This window comes from Enhydra lutris, unplaced genomic scaffold (assembly GCF_002288905.1).
Source record: "Enhydra lutris kenyoni isolate GAN:26980312 unplaced genomic scaffold, ASM228890v2 scaffoldscaffold62, whole genome shotgun sequence".
In the NCBI taxonomy this organism is placed as follows: Eukaryota; Metazoa; Chordata; class Mammalia; order Carnivora; family Mustelidae; genus Enhydra; species Enhydra lutris.
The window spans coordinates 15,766,776-15,789,192 of record NW_019154146.1 but is presented as its reverse complement, the minus strand read 5'-3'; the positions used below and the strand labels follow the sequence as shown (position 1 = coordinate 15,789,192).

The following is a 22,417-nucleotide window of genomic DNA, read 5'->3' as shown; positions in this document are numbered from 1 at the left end:
TTCCCTGGACCCTTTCTCATACGCCCATCTTGTGGGATCGGAGATTTAGTTTTATCTGTACTTCCTCTTCTCTTTGTGACTGGCTCTGTGTATTCCCCCATCATAACCGTTTCCCTGATTGCTTATTTACGTGTCCTTTTTCCTGAGAAGGACATATTGTCACTTAGGTATACTTTGATCAAATATGCATACCCTGCATCTATTCACAAGGAGACTTTGTTTTAAAGAAAAAAAAAACTTTTTTTCTGAAGTAGGTTCCACACCCAGCGTGGAGCCCATCCCTGGGCTTGAACTTAGGACCCTGAGATCAAGACCTGAGTGGAGATCAAGAAAAGTTAGTTGCTTAACCAAATGAGGCACCCAGGTGCCATGAAAAAAACAAAACCAATTTTTAAAAGTCTTAAAGTCTAGTTTTCTTAGTAGTCTCTAAGCTCAGAGGGGCTGGGGCTGCATCTGACTTACTCAGTGTTGTAGCTCGAATAGGCCTGTAGATGATGCCCGCTGTTTGGATGACTGAGTGGAAAAAGGAATGGTGTGCTCATTTACCCAGATACAAAGCCCTATCTCCTTAATAAAGCTCCTGGGATACCTTTTGTAAGGTAGCTGGATCATTCAAGCTCATGGGACACTTAAAATCTTCATTACCATTGACAGTAAGTTTACATGGTTTTGTTTTTTCCCCTTAGCTCCTGCAGAAGAATGGTCAGCTGTCTAGTGCCAATGGCTTAGCTGAGGAAGAAGAGTTCAGCCCCCAGGAGGGAGCCCTGAATGGCCAGGAGGAAGAAGCCATTGTCACAGATGGTAAGCAGCTTTTCAGTCTCTGGGTAGAAGTAGGGATTCTAGGGCTGACAACACCTGCTCTGAATCCAGTGAAACAATGAAAGCCAGGCTGGTTGGACCACCGGTGTCCTACTGGGGGCGGGGTGGGGGTGGGGCTGATGTTGACAATAGAGGCAATCCATTGGTTACAAAAGGAAGTATTTATCAGACCCTTTGTGTGGCCTCTGCACCCAGGTATACGAAGTTCTGCCACTATTTGGGTATAGGAAACGAAGTCCTGTTTCATCTTCCTTAGACATTTTTGCCTGGAACTTAGGCTGGTGGTTTTTTGTTCTGTTTTGTTTTAATTGTTGACTGGTCCCAACTAGTTGTCCGGTATTGACGTGAAATCTTGTTGGAAACCCCCAGAGTCGTGATTGCTTTAAGATTCAGTATCTCTCACTCTGGTGAGTAGCCTACTTCCTTTGCACAGATTTTTCTAGAAATGTGTATTTCAGGGTGCATGCCGCTCTTCGCCCAAACTATGATTTACTGCATGTGTTTTAGCTCTTGAGCCTAGAGGCCCCGTGGGGGTGGTTATTGGAAAGTGAATCACCACAATGTGATTCTAGTTGGACTAGTTAGACTAGTTGGAGTGAGCCCATTTGAGGTCGTAGGGGCCATACCTTCGGGTCAGGAGCAAGGACCTTGACCCAAAGGCCCAACCTCCCCAGGCTGGAGAAGAAACGTCCTCTGCCCTGAAGTTCTTGCCTCATCATTCCATTCAATCATAAACAAAGGAGAATTTAACGACCACTATCGAAGATGCATAAAATGATGATTTGGCAGGAAGTGAAGTGAGTCTTCTCAATGTGAACAAGACAAATGAGGGGGAAAGTCCCAGGAGAGGAGACTGGCCATTGCCTTGGTTAAATGAGACTCTCCTAACATGTGGAACCTGTTTCTCTTCTTGTTCACTGCCCCCATGGAGCTGCTTCCAGCCGAGAGCTGCTTTTGAAGTTGGTGGGAAGACTGATCTTTATATAACACCACAGGCACAATATAAAGTCAGAAATATATACAGTCTCACAAAAGGGAGGATTTGCATGACCTAGTGTGAAAGTTTCAAATCATCTCCACCAAAAGAATTGGAATCGTCCCAACTCACATTCCAAAGTCCCGTGCTCTGTCCTTCCCATGGTAACTTTTGAATCCAGTCGAGCCACAGCGGGTCTGGAGCCTTCTCTGGCCAAGCGTCTGTGCTCTGTGCTGCAGGGAAGAACAAATGGACAGACAGCCTACCGCTTACCCATTGCAAGGGGAGAGGAAGCGGGTCTATAGGATATACATGATGAAGGGAAGATTAACATGGTGGGTATCAAATGAATTTGCAAGAAATGAGAGCTGGTCCGAGTTCTGGGGGTGCCATCATTTGAGGTCAGAGCATAAGACCTGGGGACGGGGGGAGATAAGGGTTAGACTGGTTGATGGGTCTCAGGCCAAAGTGAGGTGACTAAGCATAGCAGCCACCACTTTGCAGGTTTTTACCATGGGTCCTAGAACTGTGCTTTTGTGCACGATGGTCTTTAATGAGGTGGGTGACACTGGTGTCAGGACTCAAACCCAAGGTCAGCAAATTACCAAACACAAGCTCTCAATCGCTGTGCCTTCACCATGCTGGGCACGTCCATAGACTTGTCTTGTGGCACAGCGTTCTCTGAGCAGCGTTCAGTGGAAACCCAGAGAGGCAAGTGTGTTGGGTAACAGGGCTGTGTAAGCAAGTATTTGCTAGCAATGTGGGATCACTGACATGAGTGAGGCAGGGTTCCTCTGTGACGCTGACATATGTGATCCAGAAGCGGGGGGCGGGGGGAGAAGAAGGGGGCAAGGTCAGGCCTTCGCAGAGGAACATTCCCTGGTCTCCCTGAGCTGACCCAGGCTTCTGCTCGTGACCTCAGGGTTCTGAACAAATGGCAAAGACCTCTTGTAAGAAAAGTGGTCATTAATAACACCTTGTCCTTTGAAAAATCCTGAAAAGGCCTTGTCACCTAGGAAAAGATGGGTGGGTGTCCTAGGCCTGCAGGGGCCATCAACCCAGAGCCCTGCCTTTCGGATGATGAGCTTTTACTGTTTTAGGCAGAACCGTTAATCCATTGGCTTATTAGTGTCTATAATAAGCTTGGTGCACTTGTTTTCTCTGCTGTCTTCATTTTGACTGCCTGGTATTGTAAACATTAGTACTTCTTCATGCCTTTTTTTTTTTTTTAAAGATTTATGTATGTTGGGGCGCCTGGGTGGCTCAGTGGGTTAAAGCCTCTGCCTTCGGCTCAGGTCATAGTCCCGGTGTCCTGGGATCGAGCCCCGCATCGGGCTCTCTGCTCGGCAGGGAACCTGCCTCCTCCTCTCTCTCTCTGCCTGCCTCTCTGTCTACTTGTGATCTCTATCTGTCAAATAAATAAATAAAATCTATTAAAAAAAAAAAAGATTTATGTATGTATTTGAGAGAGCGGGCGAACGGGGTAAGGGGTGGAGGGAGAGACTATCCAAGCTGACTCCTGCTGAGTGTGGAGCCTGATGGAGGGCTCCATCTCAGGACCCTGAGATCACGACCTGAGCCGAAACCAAGAGTCGGACGCCCAACCGACAGAGCCACCCCAGCACCCCTTTTCATGCTTTCCTTTTGACTACAGTGATCGCCAATGGCTAGATTTTATCGTTATTTCGAGAAATCCTTTTTACACAGAAGCTTACTGGGATGTCAGTGATGGCATAATTTAGTAGGTAACATGTTGGTTTCTCCTGCTGTCCACATCAGTACGAGTAGACTGACCCACCTCCTTCCCTAGGAAGATTGACCAGCAGTGGGATTGGGTCCTGCCCTAGGCGGATCAGTCCATGGGAGAAAACGATGAATGAGGGGCGTTCCCGCCAGCGGGTTTTTAATTTAAAGCAGCCGACTATATTTAGACAAAGCCAGACATGAAAATACTGTCTGACCTTGACTTGTTGGCTTTCTTGCTGAAGCCAGACATACTGGCAATTCAGAACCCATCCTCTTCCTATAAGGAAAATGGAATCCTGTTTCCTTATAAATGTTCCTCAAATGACAGAAGAAAGGAACTGCTTGCTACATAAATATCTTTGTGCATCAGGCTTAGGTACGTATAGAGGGGTTTTGGAGAGGACTTGAAGATTGTAGAATTCCACGGGCCATCTTATAGAAAGTACGCAGTCAGGGTTGAGAACCAATAATTATTGGGGAAACAAATGGGATGCCTGGGTGGCTCAGTCGGTTAAGTGTCTGCCTCCAGCTCAGGTCATTATCCCAGAGTACTGGGATCGAGTCCCGCATCAGGCTCCTTGCTCAGGGGGGAGCCTGCTTCTCCCTCTCCTACCTCTCCCCCTACTTGTACTGTCTCTCTTGCTCTCTCTGACAAATAAAATCTTAAAAAAAAAAAAAAAAAAAGAACAGAACAGAAAAAATTACATGACAAGAATTCATAATAAATTATTTTAGCCTTGGAGATTTTGTCCTCCTGAATTTTTTAAGGTGGTTTCCATTTATTAAAACTGCTTCTGGGGGCGCCTGGGTGGCTCAGTGGGTTTAAGCCTCTGCCTTCGGCTCAGGTCATGATCTCAGGGTCCTGGGATCGAGCCCCACATCGGGCTCTCTGTTCAGCAGGGAGCCTGCTCCCTCCTCTCTCTCTGCCTGCCTCTCTGCCTACTTGTGATCTCTGTCTGTCAAATAAATAAATAAAATCTTAAAAAAAAAAAAAAACTTTCTGGGGAGGGGGGAACAACAACAGCAACAAAAAACTCTTCTGTTGAACAGCAGAAAGAGCTAGAAAGTTCTTTCATGTTATGCTATTTCCAGCATTCACAGTGGTCACACAAGTGCCATTAGTTTTGTGGAAAATCTGCTTTTGTGGAAAAATTTTTAAAAAGCCCTCTCCGTCCCAAACTGTCATTTTATTATAGTCTGTGGCCTATGGATTTTCTAGGAGTTAAATGCGTCAACAGGAATGATTTTTAAAACATTACATGTGGGTCCAGGTCAAATTTTATATTTGAAACTTTTGCAAATTAAAACTTCCAGATGAAAAAAATAATAATAATTTTAGTATCTGTTGCACACATTATTTTTTTCCCGACCAGATGGGAAAATTCAATATTATAAAACCAAAAAATTGAAGACCTCCTTTATTTGGATAATACATGTATTTAAAAGATTTTATTTATTTGACAGAGAGAGAGAGTGCGGGTGCTTGGGCACAAGCAGGGGGAATGGATGGGGGAAGCAGGTTCCCCACTGAGCAGAGAGCCCACATGGGGCTCGATCCCAGACCCTGAGATTGTGACCTGAGCTGAAGGCAGATGCTTAACCCACTGAGCCAGCCAGCCACTCCTGGATAATACATATTCTTTTTATTAAAGTACCTGTTCAACTCATTGCCATGTGCAACTACACAAGTGATTGTCTCCAATCTTAATAATTTGAATTTATCATTTATAAGTGTGTTACTTGTTTCCTTTTTGAGATTTGCCTTTCTGCAGAGTAGACACAGCAAATGTTATAAAGTAGGTGATTTCTCTGTTTCCATAGGTCACGTTTGTGTGTGTGAATAAACGATAGTCATTGCCTTGGTTTTTAAATTTTTGTTCACACACACAGAAAAAATAATAACAAACTTTTGTTCACATGTGCTTTCTACTCTTTGCCTGCCCAGAGTGAGGACATGTACCCCAGCAGTAGTGGAGTGTTTGGGGTGCTCTGCCCTTGGTGTTTGCCACTCTGGAGCCAGCTGCGTTGAAAGTAGCAGCCAGCTAACCAGGGCGACAGGCTTTGTTACGCTGATCAGAATGGTGAGGAGCTGGGTGCCTGAGTGGCTCTGTCCCTTAAGAGTCCGACTTCTGATTTTGGCTCAGGTCATGTTCTCAGTGTCCTGAGATTGAGCCTTGCAAGGGACTCCCTGCTCAGCAGGAAGTCTGCTTGACATTCTCTCTCTCCCTCTCCCTTTGTCCCCTCTCCCACTCTCTCTTTCTCTCTCTTTAAAAAAAAAAATTAATAAAATATTTTTTTAAAGATTTTATTTATTTTTTTAAAAGATTTTATTTATTTATTTGACAGACAGAGATTAGAGTAGGCAGAGGGGCAGGCAGAGAGAGAGAGGAGAAAGCAGGCTCCCCGCTGAGCAGAGAGCCCGATGCGGGGCTCAATCCCAGAACCCTGGGATCATGACCTGAGCCGAAGGCAGAGGCTTCAACCCACTGAGCCACCCAGGTGCCCTTTACTTATTTTTTTGACAGATCACAAGTAGGCAGAGAGGCAGGCAGAGAGAGAGAGAGGAGGAAGCAGGCTCCCGCTGAGCGGAGAGCTCGATGCGGGCCTCCATCCCGGGACTCTGGGATCATAACCTGAGCTGAAGGCAGAGGCTTTAACCCACTGAGCCACCCAGGCGCCCGTAAAATCTTTTAAAAAACAGTGAGGAGGGTCACTACTGCAAAAAGGATAGGCAATCCTGGAAAAAAAAAAAAAAAACCCTCTCAGATCCCGAGAAAAATTTACAAACAGGGAACACCCCCAAATGTTGTCACTTTAAACAGAAGTCTTTGAGGGAGCATGTTTCCTACATTCTGTAGGATTCCAGTTTTTCTGCATCTGGCTCCTGTCCCCCAGATACAGAAACAAAAAAATGGAGTATGGCGTGCTCAGCTATCTAGAAGCTCAGTTTGCAGTATTACAGAGAATTTCATCTTCCACATGGTGCTTAATGTCACTGTCTCAGCTTTTATTAAATTTGCTGTTTGAAACCTACCAGATTCTGGTGTTTAGTGCCTTTGGGACATGGAAAGGCCAAAAGGTAAGGCCAGAAGGTTATTTACCGCCAACACACCCCTCCCTGCAGATCTTATTACCTTACAGAAAATCTGTTGCTAGTAGTTTTGATCATCTATATCTTTATCTGGATAGTGAATACCTAAGATCCTTTCCAGGTCTCTGTTAGAAGGTGGACCCCCTGCCCCATACATGTTCTTCTGTGAGAGGCTGCTCTCTGAACAGTGAAGACATACACACTCAAACGCTTTTCTCTTTCAGTTGGTGACATAATTGGTACTTTGTTTGTATTCTCATGAAGACAGATGCCTGTTGCCCAGATCACTACCCTCATTCCTCCTCTCTTTTTCCCACACCATTTGTCAGCATGGGGCGTGGCTCATGTCTCTTACCTCCACCTCTGCTAAAATGTAGGAAGCAAGTACTTGAATGAATGAATGGTTAGAGTTAGCAATATGACTTTTCCCCTCATGGGAGAGGAGCGTCTGTTAGCTTCGCACCATTGTCTCATTTTCACATAGTTAAATACCACAACGTTCTGGCACCCGTGAAGCTGGGTCCTTCTCCTCCGAGCACCATGCTGGGCTCTCGCAGGTGCTGACCGTCGCTCATCCAAGTGTTGCCTGAAAAGGTGAGGTCAGACCCTGACCTGCTCAGGGATGCTTTCCAGTGGGCGCGCTCAAACGACAGAGCGCTCCCCTCTACCCCCGCTTTGGTATTTCCAATACAGTGTTTCTGCGTGACAATTTCTCAAGCTGTATCCTGTTTTCGTAATGTTCTGAAAACTAGGGGGAACGCTCATAAAACAGGCCTTGAACATCAGCAGGAGTGTGTACTTCGCAGTTTCTGGGAACCGGTTTTTATTCATTGCTCTGCTGTGCAGGAATGTTTGTAGCGTTCCTCTCTGAAATGACTATGTCATTGACAAATTTCTGGGAACAAATAACTACTCTTTCCTCTTTAAAGAAACAGATTTTTTTTTAAGTAATTAACAGCTAACCTATACCGAGAAGAATTTCTCCCTTGAACTATATTCAAGTCTGGCAGTCCGGTGAACCTTACTTTTCCTTCTAACTTGGTAAATGGTGGGGGTATGAGGAGAGAAGGATTTCTGGTCGTCCTTTTTCTGCTCAGTTGATTCTAGGGGACAAAACCACGGGTGGGGCTGCTCTAGTCACCATTTCTTCGTGTGCCCTTGAATTGAATCTATCCCTTAATCTCACTGACCATCAGTTTCCATATGTAAAATGAGCATCCTCAGTCATCTCTGAAATTCTAGGACTGAGTAACATCAGTATTGCTGGTAATAGGAAAACCAAATGATGGGGTTAGCCGTTGAAGACACCCCAGTGACCTTGGGCAGGTGGGAACCTACTTGGTAATTTCATTATGCCTTTTTGTAAAGACGCTTTTTCTTTTTAGTCTGATGTCAGAAGTCCTCTTCCAGACTTGGGGCCCCAGGTTGGCTTGGTGGGTGGAGAAGCCACTCTTGATCTCAGCATTGTAAGTTTGAGAAGTTCGAGTCCCACACTGGGTATAGAGATTACTTAAAAATGAAAATAAAAAAATATTTTTAAAAAGGTCTTCTTGTATATATGAAGTTTTTAATTTAATGAAAAAAGCTCAAGAGGGGAAAATGTGTTCAGGAATGTCCGAATTAAATAATCATTCAAGTGTGAAAGAAAGCTATGTAGTTTCATAAATGTGGCTGCACGGTAACCTATCTCTCACCCTGTATGGGAAATGGATATTATGTCATAGGATTGGTTATGGCCCTATTTTTTGACAGATACTGGTAAATGCCATATCGGTCTGCCCTGAATACTGTCAGTTCAACCTTAAGTTACTTTGAAGGCTCGGCCAGAAATACCTATAGTTTGAGGCTACTCCAGTCCACTGAGCAGGGTGAGTTCTGGCCCATGTGAGGAGGCACGTAGGTGAGATGGTCTATAGGCTGGTCTCCGTTACATACCAAGCTTCAGACCCTTTCCCTTGGAGGGACTGTAATGGTCTGAGGTTACCAGTTCTTTAATTGTGACTAAGCCCTAATGGAAACATGAAATTCTTTAGCTATTAATTTAGTTGACAGTCCTTTAGATCTTTTCTCCGACTGACTCATTCTTAAGACAGTCCCAGTTTAGGTTCACCTGGCTGGCTCCATTGCAGGAGCATGTGACTCTTGATTTCAGGGTCGTGAGTTCAAGCCCCAGGCTGGGTGATATTATAAATAAGCTAAAAAAAGATTTTTAAAAAAAATCTAATTTCTCCTAATGTAGCGAACCCTGAATGGTTCTAGCAACGGTATGTTAAATGTCCCCATGTTACATAAATAATGGCGCTTAGGTAACTTACGGAAGATGCAGTCTCTGGGTATATTTCCCCCCAAATCCTTAGTTTCAGAGTATCTTAGCTGATTATTGGTTTTGTTCTTTATTATTTTTTAAATGTAGCTTTTCTACACTTTGAATTTTTACAAACTGCTTTTGTAGTTAACATGTCGGGACAGTGTGACTAGTTACAGGAAGATGTAATTAAATGAAGGGACTGGTTACTTTCCCATGTCTGAGCATGCCGTGCTTAGACTGACAAGCCCAGGGCAGTTATCCTGCTCTAGTTCGCTAGAGCTGCCACAATAACATATCACAGAGCAGGTGGCTTATACAACAGAAATTTACTTTCTCCCAATTCTGGAGGCTGCAGAGTCCAAGTTCAAGGTGTCAGCAGGTGTCTGTTCTCTGAGGCCTCGCCCTTGGCTTGAGGATGGCCTCCTGCTGGCAGTGTCCGGTCATTCCCCTCTACATGCGTATCACTGGCCTCTGTGTCTCAGTCTCCTTTTATAAGGATACCTGTTATTTGTACAAAAAAAAAAAAAAAAAAAAGCGGCACCTGGTTGGCTCCGGAGGTTGGGCATCTGCTTTCACTTGCCGGGGTCCTGAGACCCAGCCCCGCGTCAGGCTCCCTGCTCAGTGGGGAGCCTGCTCCTCCCTCTGCCTGCCGCTCCCCCTGCTTGTGCCCTCTCTTCCGCTCTCTCTGTTAAATACATAAAATCTTAAAAAAGAAAGAAGAAAAAAAAAAAGGATACCTGTCAGGTTGGATTTGACGCACCATAACGGTCTCTTTGACTTAACCCTCTCTGAGCACAAACAAGCACATTCTGATGTGCCGGCAGTTAGGGCCTTCAGCATCTGAATCTCGAGAGGGCCCAGTTGAGCCCCCAACACCTGTCCTGTCCGCATGATCGACAGAACCGCAAAGTCCCGTTTAGTGGCCTTCGCGGAGGGGGACTTAGAGGTGGTCCAGACCAGGCTCCGGCCCCCTGGCAGGAGGCTCTTCTCTCAAACACGGATGTAGGGAGTTTCTCCATGGCCGGAAGCCAGTTACTACTTTACTTCAGGGAAGACATGCCCTCGCCCCCCCTCCCTCCCAAGCTGTGCTGCCTTCTGGAACTGTCTAGAACAAACTCACCTCCCTTTGCCACATAGTGGCCCTCTAAGTATTTGAAAACATTTATCCTGTCTTTTGCTTTCATCTTTTCTTCCCCAGGCAAAACACTGCCAGAGAAAATAAGCCGTCTCCATTTGAAGAGAAATGCCAGGGGCTTATTACATCTTTCGAGTATGAATGTGCTTGATGGACGCTTGCCAAGCATAACGGGGTTTCGGTTTCAATATTCCCGCCTTTTCAGACTTATTTAATTTCCCCACCTCTTCAGCACGTGAGAAAGTAGTTGGCTTTCCGCCAAGTATTCTGTGCGGAAAGAATGGCTTAGAGAGGAGATAAGTGCATTGATGGAGAAGCATAGGAAGGAGTCATCTTATCAGGGATGTAGCTTAATGAGCCAAAGCCAAGTAGCGTGAAGGACATGTCAATATCCTTTGATACGTATTTCTAATGGTGGAATTAGAGTCGCTCTCTTGGTGTTCACTCATTGGGAGCCTCGGCACACAGCCTACACGGTGAGACCCAGGAGCTAAAGATCAGAGTAAGATAATCTCCACTTTGCAAATCATCGCTTGTCCCAAATAAATGGAGGCTGCTTTGGTTTCCACATTAATAGCTTCCTGCAGAGCTGAGGGCTCGGTGGCCTCATTGTCTAAGCTCCGTGAATGAACTTTTTACAAAAGAGCAACATTTTCTAACTGTGTGTCAGATTTTGCCCTTCAGCACCCCCAGTTGGGTTAATTTTTCCTTCCATTCATTCCTCAAGTGCATTAGGATTCTCTGTGTTGTCTTCATATGTGTATCACCGTCAGAGTCTGATGCTGACCTGCTTCTTAATCCCTCGGGTCGCTTACAGTGTCCTTTCTGTCCTAAAAGTCTTCTGAAAATCTTACAGCGATGGGTCTCCTTGTGAATCCATTTATCACACGCCGGGGAAATTATTTCATCCATTCCCATCTTTTTCTTTGTTCTCTTTTTGGAATTACTATTACTCGGATTTAAGACCTTCTACAATGGCCCTCATTAAATCTTTTCTCCCCCCTTCTGTCATTTATCTCTTTGTTTTTTGTATTTGGCTCTGTTTTCTGGGAAAATATCCTAAAGACTAGTTTTCATTTTGTTATTTTATTTCTAAAAACTGATTTTTTTTTTCCTAAAATTCATTTTTGAAGTATTGTGTTTTTTTTTTTCCCCTGGCTGCATTATCTTTCTTTGGATTGCTTTGAAGGTTGATGTCTCTGCATTGCCTCTGTCTCTTCCAGATTGCTTTTTTGTCTTTCATAATAGGTGTGTTCGTTACATATCTTATTTGGGGGCTGATTTGTCGTATTTAAAAATCAGTGGGTGGGGGGCACGCCTAGGTGGTTTGGTCAGTTTACTGTCTGACTCTGGATTTTGGCTCAGGTCATGATCTCAGGGTCATGAGATCAAACCCTGCATCAGATTCCATGCCGGGCATAGAGGCAGCTTAAGAGCCTCTGTTTCCAGGTGTCTGGGTGGCTCAGTTGGTTGGGTGACGGTCTTCAGCTCAGGTCATGATCCTGGAGGCCTGGGATCCTGTCTGCATCAGGCTCCCTGCTCAGCGGGGAGTCGGCTTCTCCCTCTGACCCTCCCCACTCCCATGCTCTCTCTCTCAAATAAATAAATAAAATCTTTTTTTTTTTAAAGATTTTATTTATTTATTTGACAGACAGAGATCACAAGTAGGCAGAGAGAGGGGAGAAGCAGGCTCCCCGCTGAGCAGAGAGCCCGATGCGGGGCTCGATCCCAGGACCCTGAGATCATGACCTGAGCCAAAGGCAGAGGCTTAACCCACTGAGCCACCCAGGCTTTTTTTTTTTTTTAAGTCTGTTTCCCTCTCCCTCTGCTCCACGCCCCTGCTCGTGTGTGCTCGTTCTCCTTTCCCACTCTCTAAAGGTAAATAAATAATAATAAAAAAATAAGAGTTGTTTGGGATTATGTTACTGGGGTAACGTGGCCATCCTTGGAGGGTGATCTGGTTGATCTTCACGTGTCTTTTCTTGGGCTGGTCACATTCCCCCAAGTGTACAGGCTCCTTTCTGGAGCCTAGTGAGGGAGGGAGTGTGGGAGTGGGGTGGCTGAACGCCTCTTGTCTTTCACGATGGGGTGCTGTGGTCCTCCTGCGAGTCTCTGCCCCCCCACCTCCCACTCCTCGCCTGGAGACTGAGCTTCACTCTTGTCACCTCTGGGACCGGTGAGTGAAGAGGGTCTGGCTCTACAGTAGGAGAAGGGAACCTAGGGTGTTTTTTTTGTTTTTTTTGGTTTTTTTTTAATAAAATTTTAAAAATTGTGGTACGTCACATAGGAGGGACCTGCCCTTGTGTGAATGGCTTGCATCACTGTCTTCATCACATATTGAGGGTTTTGCCTGAGCTGTAATAATGGGACCGGATTTCTGTCCATTTTAAGGCTGGGTGACCATCCATTGTTTGTATATTTCATATTCGGTTCATCCACTCATCCGTGTCTTGGGTCTTTTCACCTGAATCTATTTGCGTTAGGTCCAGTGAGGCTTTTGGAGATTTCTGTAGCATAAGTGGAGTTTTAATTACTTTTTCTACTGCTGGTCTAGGATGCCGGTGTATTGAGGTGCTCAAACTGGTTGCCACTGCGAATTTCTTAACCTTTTTCTGTTTTTCTCTGACCTTGGAGTTTATGCATTTCCTCTCAATGATCCATGAGTATGTTTTCTGGAGGGAGTAAAAGATAAAATACGCTGTCATCCAGAATTTACTCTCTATCTAGACAATAAATTTTACACTGACTTTAAAAAAAATTATATGCTTTTAACTATGACACTCTAGATTTGTAAAAAAAAACTCATCTTTGCAAGTAAATAGGAATTCTTGTGACCGTCGCTTAAATATATTCTGCAAGTGTCAACTTTTGATTTATAATTATTTTTTAGGCCGATCTAAATATACCCATAGGATGACCTTTTAAGTAAAAAATCATTTAAAGCATTTTATTGTTGTATGTGATTACTGTAAAAGTTGGTGGAAAAATAATAGATTTAAACATATTAAATATATTAACAAATTAAGAGACAGTGGAAAAGACAAGTGTACCAATTAAATCTATCAGTGGGAATTTTAATTCCTTGCCATGTAAAGGCCACCAAGGAACTCATCCGTTAGTCCAACCAAGTTTGGTTTATTTAAGTGCTAAGCCAACGGAGAATTCCTGTGTGGGAGCACAATAATGGGGAGGTGGAATGGTCTTACTGTAGGATTTGGGCTTACGCTGAAGAATTCTAGGTGAGTGGAAGGGCCAGCTCTAAACTGGGCACTGAGGTAGTGAGGGCATTTCTGTGACTGGGTATCTTGGTAATTTTATCTAGAAGGCTAGGAAATAAAACAGGGATAGGATTGTTGGCTGACAAAATGGCAGAAAGAGGGGAACGTTCCTGGCTGGCTCAGAAAAAGGTGCCTGGCTGGCTCAGAGGTAGAGCTTGTGAGTCATGATCTCAGAGTCGTGGGTTCAAACCCTGTGTTTAGCATGGAGCCTGCTTTCTAAAAGACAAAAAGAGTGGGAACATTCAGTTAGGTTTGAGGTTTCAGAGCTGTTCTCTGGCCGCAGGTCGCTATTTAGCCCTTGAAATTCTTCTAATCCTACTTGAGATATGCTTTGTGAATAAAGTACATCCTGGGTTTGAAAGACTTACTGCAACAGAAAATTTGTAAAATGTTTTCATGAATCATTTTTTTATACTGAGTACATGTTGTCATAACATTATGTAAATATTGGGCTAAATAAAGCGTAATAAAATTGACCTCAGTTTTTTTTTTTAACTCATTTCGGTGTGGCTGCTCTAACACTGGAAGTTGTGTATGTGGCTTGCGTGGGGGTCACACCACGAATCGGCAGGACAGATGTGGAATGCGAGTGGGTGCTGGGCCAACTGCCCCCGTTGTTTGACTCAACCTTCAGATGCTTCCCCCACCCCATCTCCGTGACTCCTTTTCATTAAGAATTCAGGCAAATTGGGGCGCCTGGGTGGCTCAGTGGGTTAAGCCGCTGCCTTCGGCTCAGGTCATGATCTCAGAGTCCTGGGATCGAGCCCCGCATCGGGCTCTCTGCTCAGCAGGAAGCCTGCTTCCTCCTCTCTCTCTGCCTGCCTCTCTGCCTACTTGTGATCTCTCTGTCAAATAAATAAATAATAATAAAAAAAAAATCTTTAAAAAAAAAAAAAAAGAATTCAGGCAAATTAAGATCCTCTCTTTCTTTTCTGGCAAAGTGAGAGGAAAAGAGGCATTTTTAATAATAAAGGGGCATTTTTGTCTTCCCAGAAATCGTTTCCAGAGGATTCTGCAAAATGAGACTTATCGATACTGCAAGCAGCAATTCTCGACCTTTTTTTCATTATCGCTCCCAGAAGGAATCTTTTTAGATACTTTCATAGCATCTCCCCCCATAATATTCAGATAGCACAGATGTACTGTATCTATCGGTGTATGTACTGCATATCTTCTGTCTATCTGCGTCATGCTCACATAGCCTCCCCATCATGAAACCAGCTTTCCTCCCATTGAGGGTGTGCCTGGGTGGTTTAGTGGGTTGAAGCCTCTGTCTTCAGCTCAGGTCATGATCCCAGGGTCCTGGGATCGAGCCCTACATCATGCTCTCTGCTCAGTGGGGAGCCTGCTTCCCCGCCCTCCGCCTGCCTCTCTCTCTGCCTGCTTGTGATCTCTGTCAAATAAATAAATAAAATCTTAAAAAAGAAAAGAAAAGGGCATGGTTTTAAGCGAGCTAATAGCTAACATTTACTCTCCTTCTAGAATATACTCAGTAGTGCTAGTGTTAACCTTCATTTGCACCTCAACATAACATTACTGTGGGTCATATTTATTCTCCATTAGTTGAAGTACAGAGACAGCATTCTAATATTTTGCCACGTGCCATATAGCCAACAGAGTCAGGACTAGAAGCTAGCTTTTCAGACTTCAGAATCCTTTTCTTCTTTTTTTTTGATTTTTCATTTATTTGACAGATCACAAGTATGCAGAGAGGCAGGCGGGGTGGGGGGAAGCCGATTCCCTGCTGAACAGAGAGCCTGATGCGGGGTTCGATCCCAGGACCCTGGGATCATGACCTGAGCTGAAGGCAGAGGCTTTAACCCACTGAGCCACCCAGGCGCCCCTAGAATCCTTTTGACAGCATCAAAGACAGGAGTGTTCAGACCTAAGATGAATGGAGGATTTGAACACAAGGCTCTCAGGAAAGAATTGATTCCTCTTTTTTTTTTTTCCTGTAGCTCACCAGATTTGGAAGTTTTTCGTATTTCCTAATTTTTAAAAGATTACATTTAAACTTTAGTCTCCTTTCACTTTGCTAATTTCTGTGTTCCAGTGATTGGAGAGTTAAGATCATGATATTTTGGAGCACTGTGCAGTTATATAGCATATCAGAGGCATCGCTCTGGGGTTCGAGGTCTGGTAGTGCTGGACGCCATCCCATCCAACTCAAAGCCAGCTGTTCTGACCACAGAAGTAACGATGTTGTGGAAGGTTCGTAAAATGTAGGAAAATATTGGGACACGTGGGTGCCTCAGTTGGTAAAGCGTCTAACTCTTGATCTCAGCCCAGGTCTTGGCCTCAGGGTTGGGAGTTCAAGTCCTGTGTGGCGTGGTGCCCACTTTAAAAAAAAGAATAGGAAGATACTGAGATTGCCTGTAATTTCACTATGTTTGGCTTTTGTTATTTTTCTTTCTGGGCCGCCTTCCTCAGCCTTATGTACCATATATGCATTTTTAAAAAGCAGAATTGGGGTTAGATTCAATATATAGTTTATATCATGCTCTTCACCCTGAACAAAGGTGTGGACTTCTGTATCAGTGTAGCCATTTTCCTTGTCATTAACTGCTTCAAAGATGGTGTTTTTGCCAAATATCCCCCCTTGCTACTAGTGGAACACTTATTAGGCTCTTCAAACACGGTACACCCCAAGCAGTAAATGTTCTCACACGTAAATCTCTGCCTCTCGTTGGGTGTATTTCGCAGAAACAGAATCGCCAAATCAAGGAATGTTCCAATATGGACTCAGTGAGGGGCGAAATAATTCTTAAATTACGTCACTTTTATCATTTGTATTGAGTTTTAAAATATTTTTCCCTTGCTTTGTTTTAAACTGTATTGTGAAGTCATTTTAAAATCCCCTTCTAGCCTCTCTGTGGTATCACCACAGTCCCTTTGAGAAACCACTCACATTATTTGTCTTGAGGATTTTGAGTCAGAGTAACCGTGTCTGTATAAACATGTCCAGTTCAATGGGACCGTAAAAATCAATTAGCTGGTATCCCTCAGGGTCTGCGGCGTGAGGGCGGAGCCCAGGAGAACCCCCATCCTGCACATGATGCTTGCGTCATTGAGACCATGTCTATGTCATCTCTTCCGGCAGCTTTGAGCTCACCCTGAGTTTATCTTGAAGCTTTTTTTTTTTTTTAATACATATATTTTTAAAGGTTTGATTTGAGAGAGATAAAGTGTGCACGAGCAGGGCAGAGGGAAAGGAAGAAGCAGACTCCCTGCTGAGCAGGGAGCCCAGTGTGGGGCTCCATCCAGGACTCGATCCCAGGACCCTGAGATCATGTCTGGAGACGAAGGCAGACAGACACTCATCCACTGAGCCGCGCAGGCGTCCCTTGAAGCCTTGTAAAGGAGTCACGGTGGTGAAGACGCTCGCTTAGATTTCACCGGCCCTCTTCCTGCCAGAGGAAGAGACCTTGTGGGTTTGTTTTTTTTTTTTTAATTTTTTTATTTATTTATTTGACAGACAGAGATCACAAGCAGGCAGAGAGGCAGGCAGAGAGAGAGAGGAAGGGAAGCAGGCTCCCCGCCGAGCAGAGAGCCCGATGCGGGGCTCGATCCTAGGATCCTGGGATCATGACCCGAGCCGAAGGCAGCGGCTTTAACCCACTGAGCCACCCAGGCGCCCCACCTTGTGGGTTTTTTGGTTGCTTTTTCTGCAAGGGAATGCTGCTTTGGAAAGGCGGTGACAAGGGGTTTGGAGGCCTGGGTTTGGTGGCCATCTCCGGATTGCTCCGGTTCTCATGTGTGGCATTAATTAATGCTCAATCCCACTTGGAGGCAGGCAGTTAGGGACATTCTGATCTCTCCTAAAGAACCCCGAAACCCGTTAGCAGTCAGTCCTGCTCTCCCCACCTCTCTGGTTCTACGCAGCCGCTTTTTGTGGACATTTCATTTAAATGGAATTAAATATTTCAAGGGGCGCCTGGGTGGTACAGTTATGCGTGTCTCAGCTCAAGTCGAGATCTCAGGGTTGTGAGATCGAGCCCCGAGTCTGCTTGAGATTCTGTCTTCCTCTCTGTGCCCTTCCCACTCCTTTTCTCTCTCTCTCTCTCAAAATAATAAATCTAAGGGGCGCCTGGGTGGCTCAGTGGGTTAAAGCCTCTGCCTTCGGCTCAGGTCATGATCTCAGGGTCCTGGGATCAAGCCCCGCATAGGGCTCTCTGCTCTGCGGGGAGCCTTCTTCCTCCTCTCTCTCTGCCTGCCTCCCTGCCTACTTGTGATCTCTCTCTGTCAAATAAATAAATAAAATCTTAAAAAAAAATTTTTTTTTAAATCTTAAACATATTTCGCAAGATGGGATCAGGAGGGAGACAAACCATAAGAGACTCTTTTTTATTTTTCCCCCCATAAGAGACTCTTAATCTCACAAAACAAACTGAGGGGTGCTGGGGGGGTGGTGGTTAGGGAGAGGGGGTTGGGATTATGGACATGGGGGATGGTATGTGCTATGGTGAGTGCTGTGAAGTGTGTAAACCTGGCAATTCACAGACCTGTACCCTTGGGGCTAATAATTCATTATATTTTTATTAAAAAAAATAAAAAAATTTTTTTAAAAATTAAAAACTAAAAACAAAAACATATTTCAGTATGTTCAGTATGCTCTTGGGTGACGAGTTTCTTTTGCTTAGCAATGTTTTCATTATTCATCCATGTTAGAACATGCATATTTAGGGGCGCCTGGGTGGCTCAGTGGGTTAAAACCTCTGCCTTTGGCTCGGGTCATGATCCCAGGGTCCTGGGATCGAGCCCCGCATCGGGCTCTCTGCTCAGCGGGGAGCCTGCTCCCCCCCCACCCCCCGCCTGCCTCTCTCTGCCTTCTTGTGATGTCTGTCAAATAAATAAAATTTTTTAAAAAACCTTGCATATTCCTTTTTATTACTGAATAGACTTCTCCTTTGCAGGTATCCCTAATTTTGTTTTCTGTGCATCAGTTGATGGATATCAGGGTTGCTTCTAGTTTTGGGCTACCATGATTAATGAATACTGTTATCAGCATTCCTGTACAAATTTTTGCATGGATGCAGGTTTTCATTTCTTCTCGCTATATTTCTAGGGGTAGAATTGCTGGGTCATACAGTAGCTCTGTGTTTAACATTTTGAGGAATTGCCAGACTGTTTTCCAAAGCAGCTGCACCATTTTACATCTCTGCTAACCATGGATGAAGCTTCTCATTTCTCGAGTCCCTGTTACTCTCCCATCTTTTTGATGGTAGCCATCCTAGTGGGCGTGAATTGGTACCTCATTGTGGTTTGGAGAGGCATTTTCCTAATGGCGGATGATGCAGAGTATCTTTTCATGTGCTCCTTGGCCATTTGTGTATGTACTTTAGAGAAATGTCTACTTAGATCCTTTGCCCGCTTTTTAATGGGGTTATATGTGTAACAAAGCCATGTAGCTGTCATTCAAATTCATAAGCCTCAAATACAGTATTTCTCGTTCTCATTTCAGTTATCATCGCTGTCCTTCCCCTCCCTTCCCCTGGTCTCTCGCTAGGTACTCTAAGATTGTAGCTAGACAGAACTCATTCATAATTCGCTAAATGTCATGTTCTTCTTTGCCCATGTTCCTCCTGTGTGGACTGTCCCCTGCTGTCCCCTTCACGCATCCCACCCTTTCTGCAGCCAGCTCACATGGTATGTGCAGTGAGCTACACTGGAGTGTGCCCATATTGGCCTCCACCAAGGCCAAAGGATAATAACTGAGTGTATCCCCGGATGTACAGTGTAATTAACACAGAGCAAGAACGTGGCAAATACCTGTTCAGTGAACCATGAAGATTCGGGAAAAACACCTTCGCTGTCCTCTACCTATTCGAGATATGGTAAACATTTTCCCCATAATTTTTGCTTTGGGTGGTGACTTCTTTCTCTACAGTTTTGATGTAATCAGAACATAATGACAAAAGAAAGTTTCCTGCATTGTATATTGACCCTTAGGTCTGAGAGCCACCACTGCTTTCACATTGTTGAGTGACTTTGCTTTGTAAATGCAGACCCACAGAGCTCCGCCACCGTGTCACGCCCTGTCCTTGCTTACTCTTCAATCTGCTGAGAGAGTCAGCAACTTGCCACCAGATGCTCTCTTGCTCTGCCTTGTGGTTTTAACCACTTTAGGAATCCCAGATGAGATGTGTCAGTGTTGTTACCAGTGTCCTAAAAAGAAAAGGTGTAACAGAATCACACAGCAATACGTTTATCTTTGTGGATGTTATTTGGGGCCTTAAATTGGTAACTAGGGACGTTTCTTCCAGTCCAGCCCAGTGGAGTAGCTGTTGCCTGTGATTCGTTAGATCTTGGGCTTATGGGAAGGAAAGGACCAGGTAGGCACCGTTAAGCAAGGTCAGAATCGACAGATGTGCCTATAGGTGGAACAGGTGTATTTGAAAGGGCACACCAGATGATGGCCGTGTGCTGGCCCCAACAGCTGGTGCCGAGAAATGAGGCGAAACTGAGATCCCAGATCCCTGAGGTGGGGGGGGGGGGGTCCTGGGACAGTTCAGGGGAGGGGTGTGGGCTGTATCTGGGGACACACTGTTGGGGCTGTTGCTTGGGAAGGCTGTAGACCAGTCATTTAATGTGGATCACCTGTGCAACCTCCAGAGGCTCGTTCATCCAGGATCTGTTCAGCCAGGACTCCCCAGCCCCGGGGCTGGGTGCCTGTGTTGGGGGAGGGCAGAACTGCAGAGCCGTCTGGACCCCTTAGTGTGAGTGTGTGGGCTACAGAGGGGGGACCATTCCACCAGCAGTATTTGACACACACCAGACTCTGTAATTGAGGCAATTTGTGAACCCCAATTAAGGGCCCTCTAGGGAAGATGAAAGGTTAGGATGCGGCTTGCTCTGGGTATCATATCACAGGCGGCAGGACAGGGAGCTCATCATTCCATTCCCTGGGGACACATACGGCCTGGCTGGGTGTCCTCTGGAATAAAAGAGGGAAGCCGGGTGGTCAACAAAGAGGCTGAGGCGGATTTTTGTAACGCGGTCTGATCACTAGCAACATTGCTTTCTTAACTTTGCCTAGTTGGGCCCAACCCTGGTGCGTTGCGCCTCCTGGTGGCCAGAAGAGGCAACTAGGTGTCCGCCAGCATCCCGGTGCTGGCTTTTTTTTTTTTTTTTTTTATGCTTCTGCCCCACCCTTCCCTTTACTGCGCCCACTCTGGTCCATCCTAGGGCTCTCTGGCCCCTAAGCAGTAATGAGTAAGATCTGAGCTTCTCCGTCTGAAGGGAAGAGCAGTCCTAAAACCTTTCTTTTGTTTGCTTAGGGGAAGAGGCCGTGGTAATGGGGTGAGGCAGGCAAGGCATGAAGTGATAAACAAGAGGAGGATGAAAAGGAAAGGAAGCCGGGGGGGTCTCGGTGCACTTTCCCTTGCAGAACAATGACATACACAAGCATGTCGAAATTGCAAGACCGGTGTATCACTTCCTCTGTGTCTTCATATGGAACATTCTAAGGTTTCGGGAAGAAAGCATTTGAGATTCGAGGCTGCCTGAGATGTTCTGAGTGCGTGATGTGGGTTCTGACCTCCATGCTGTGTGCTTGAATATGGCAGTGTCTGTATTGCGGAATATGGCCTAGTTTGATCTAAATATTTAGTTAACGTGTGCCATAAAGACGACAACAAACAAACCTGCTTCCCCAGTCTTTGGGCTTTTTACAAGTTGCCTTGGGTTGACTGAGCGTGGGAGACACAACGGTGGCCTTGGAACACCCTTCTCAAGGGACAACGGAGGAGACCAGTTGCCATCCCTCAGCTCAGGGCCCGTGTGTCCGACGGGCGGTGGAGACGTAAAATGCTGTCGCTGTGTTTTGCACCTCGTCAGCCTTTGCACAAACAAGGCTACAAAACGCCAAAAAAAAAAAAAAAAAAAAAAAAAAAGGTCGTAGACTGTAATATCTGCCGTTATTTGCTTCAAGTCATGCTAAAGGTTGAGGGCGCCAGGAATGAAGTAACGGCTCAGATAAAATGTTGCTGACTCGGGTTCTTCACCCCAGCAACGCCGAAACCCTCCCTGGGACCCTGCGGAGCCTCACTGACCATTAACCGAGACCAGCTCCAGGGAGGGCTCCTCTCGGGTAAAATGAAACACATGACCCGGGCGCGGTGCCAAGTCCCGGCGCGCGGGGGCGGGGCTCCGGGGCGGGGCTCCGGGGCGGGGGCGGGCCCTCCTATAATTAGCCGTGGAAATGCGTCCTCGGTCCCTTTTTGCCGCGGCTCCGAAGTCACTTTAAATTCTCCGTCATCCTCCGAGGGTGGCTCGGCGCGCACTTCTCTCCGATCTCAGCCCGCCTGCACGGGGCTGGCGAGACCCCGTGCAGCTTCAGCCCACCGCCCGCAGGAGGGCGAGCACCGGCTGTTCTTGCCGTCTGCAGGTGTGCGGTTAAATATGCTGGGAATCCTCACCATCACAGGTAAGGCGGCGGCCGGCTGGTTGTGTTCCGCCTCCGTGGCAGGTGGAGTAAATGCTTCCTTCCCTCCACCCCGCATTTGGGGGCAGAGACCTTCGAGGTCCTTGGCGGGGACACACTGATGGGCATTCATTCCTGTGTCGGCTGACTTTCCAGCCAGAAGAGCATTCTCTCTTTGGCTCCGTGAGAACTCAACACGCCCAGCGTTTTCTTTTTGCCTACGCAGGAATCTTCCCGACTGTATTTAGGGGAGACCTTGAATGTATTGGGGGCGCTTGTGGGGGGGAGGGCAGAAGAACAGCCAACTGAAGAGATAGGTGTTAGATTGGGGTGAATTTGAAGGTAGGTTGTGAAAGCCTAATCCCTGGTTGTAGTCCTAAAGAAGTAAATTCCTGTCTTTGCGAAATGAGGATATTTGGCTTGGCCTGCTCATTAATAGGAAACTTTCAGTGAAGGTGTACTTGGCGATTTAGGGGCCTAAAGTGTTAGCTCTGGTTTAAATGGTGGTTTTAGCAAATACATAGTGTAAACTTGATGGCCAGCCGGTAACAGGATTGAAGCACTAATAGTAAAAATGCATGTTTTTAAAACATGCTTTCTAGAAATCTGGCTGTAAGTATGAATTGTAATATTTAATTCATA

At 45.6% G+C, this 22,417-nt stretch overlaps 1 protein-coding gene across 1 annotated transcript in view; it reads left to right on the top strand.

The window, feature by feature from the left end:
* Positions 1-22,417, top strand: part of LOC111158695 (A-kinase anchoring protein 12) — a 101,361-nt gene that overhangs the window by 57,345 nt on the left and 21,599 nt on the right. The window contains exon 2 of the mRNA XM_022520903.1: positions 687-801. Coding sequence (XP_022376611.1) covers positions 687-801 — 115 coding nt within the window. The remainder of the gene's footprint in view (positions 1-686; positions 802-22,417) is intronic.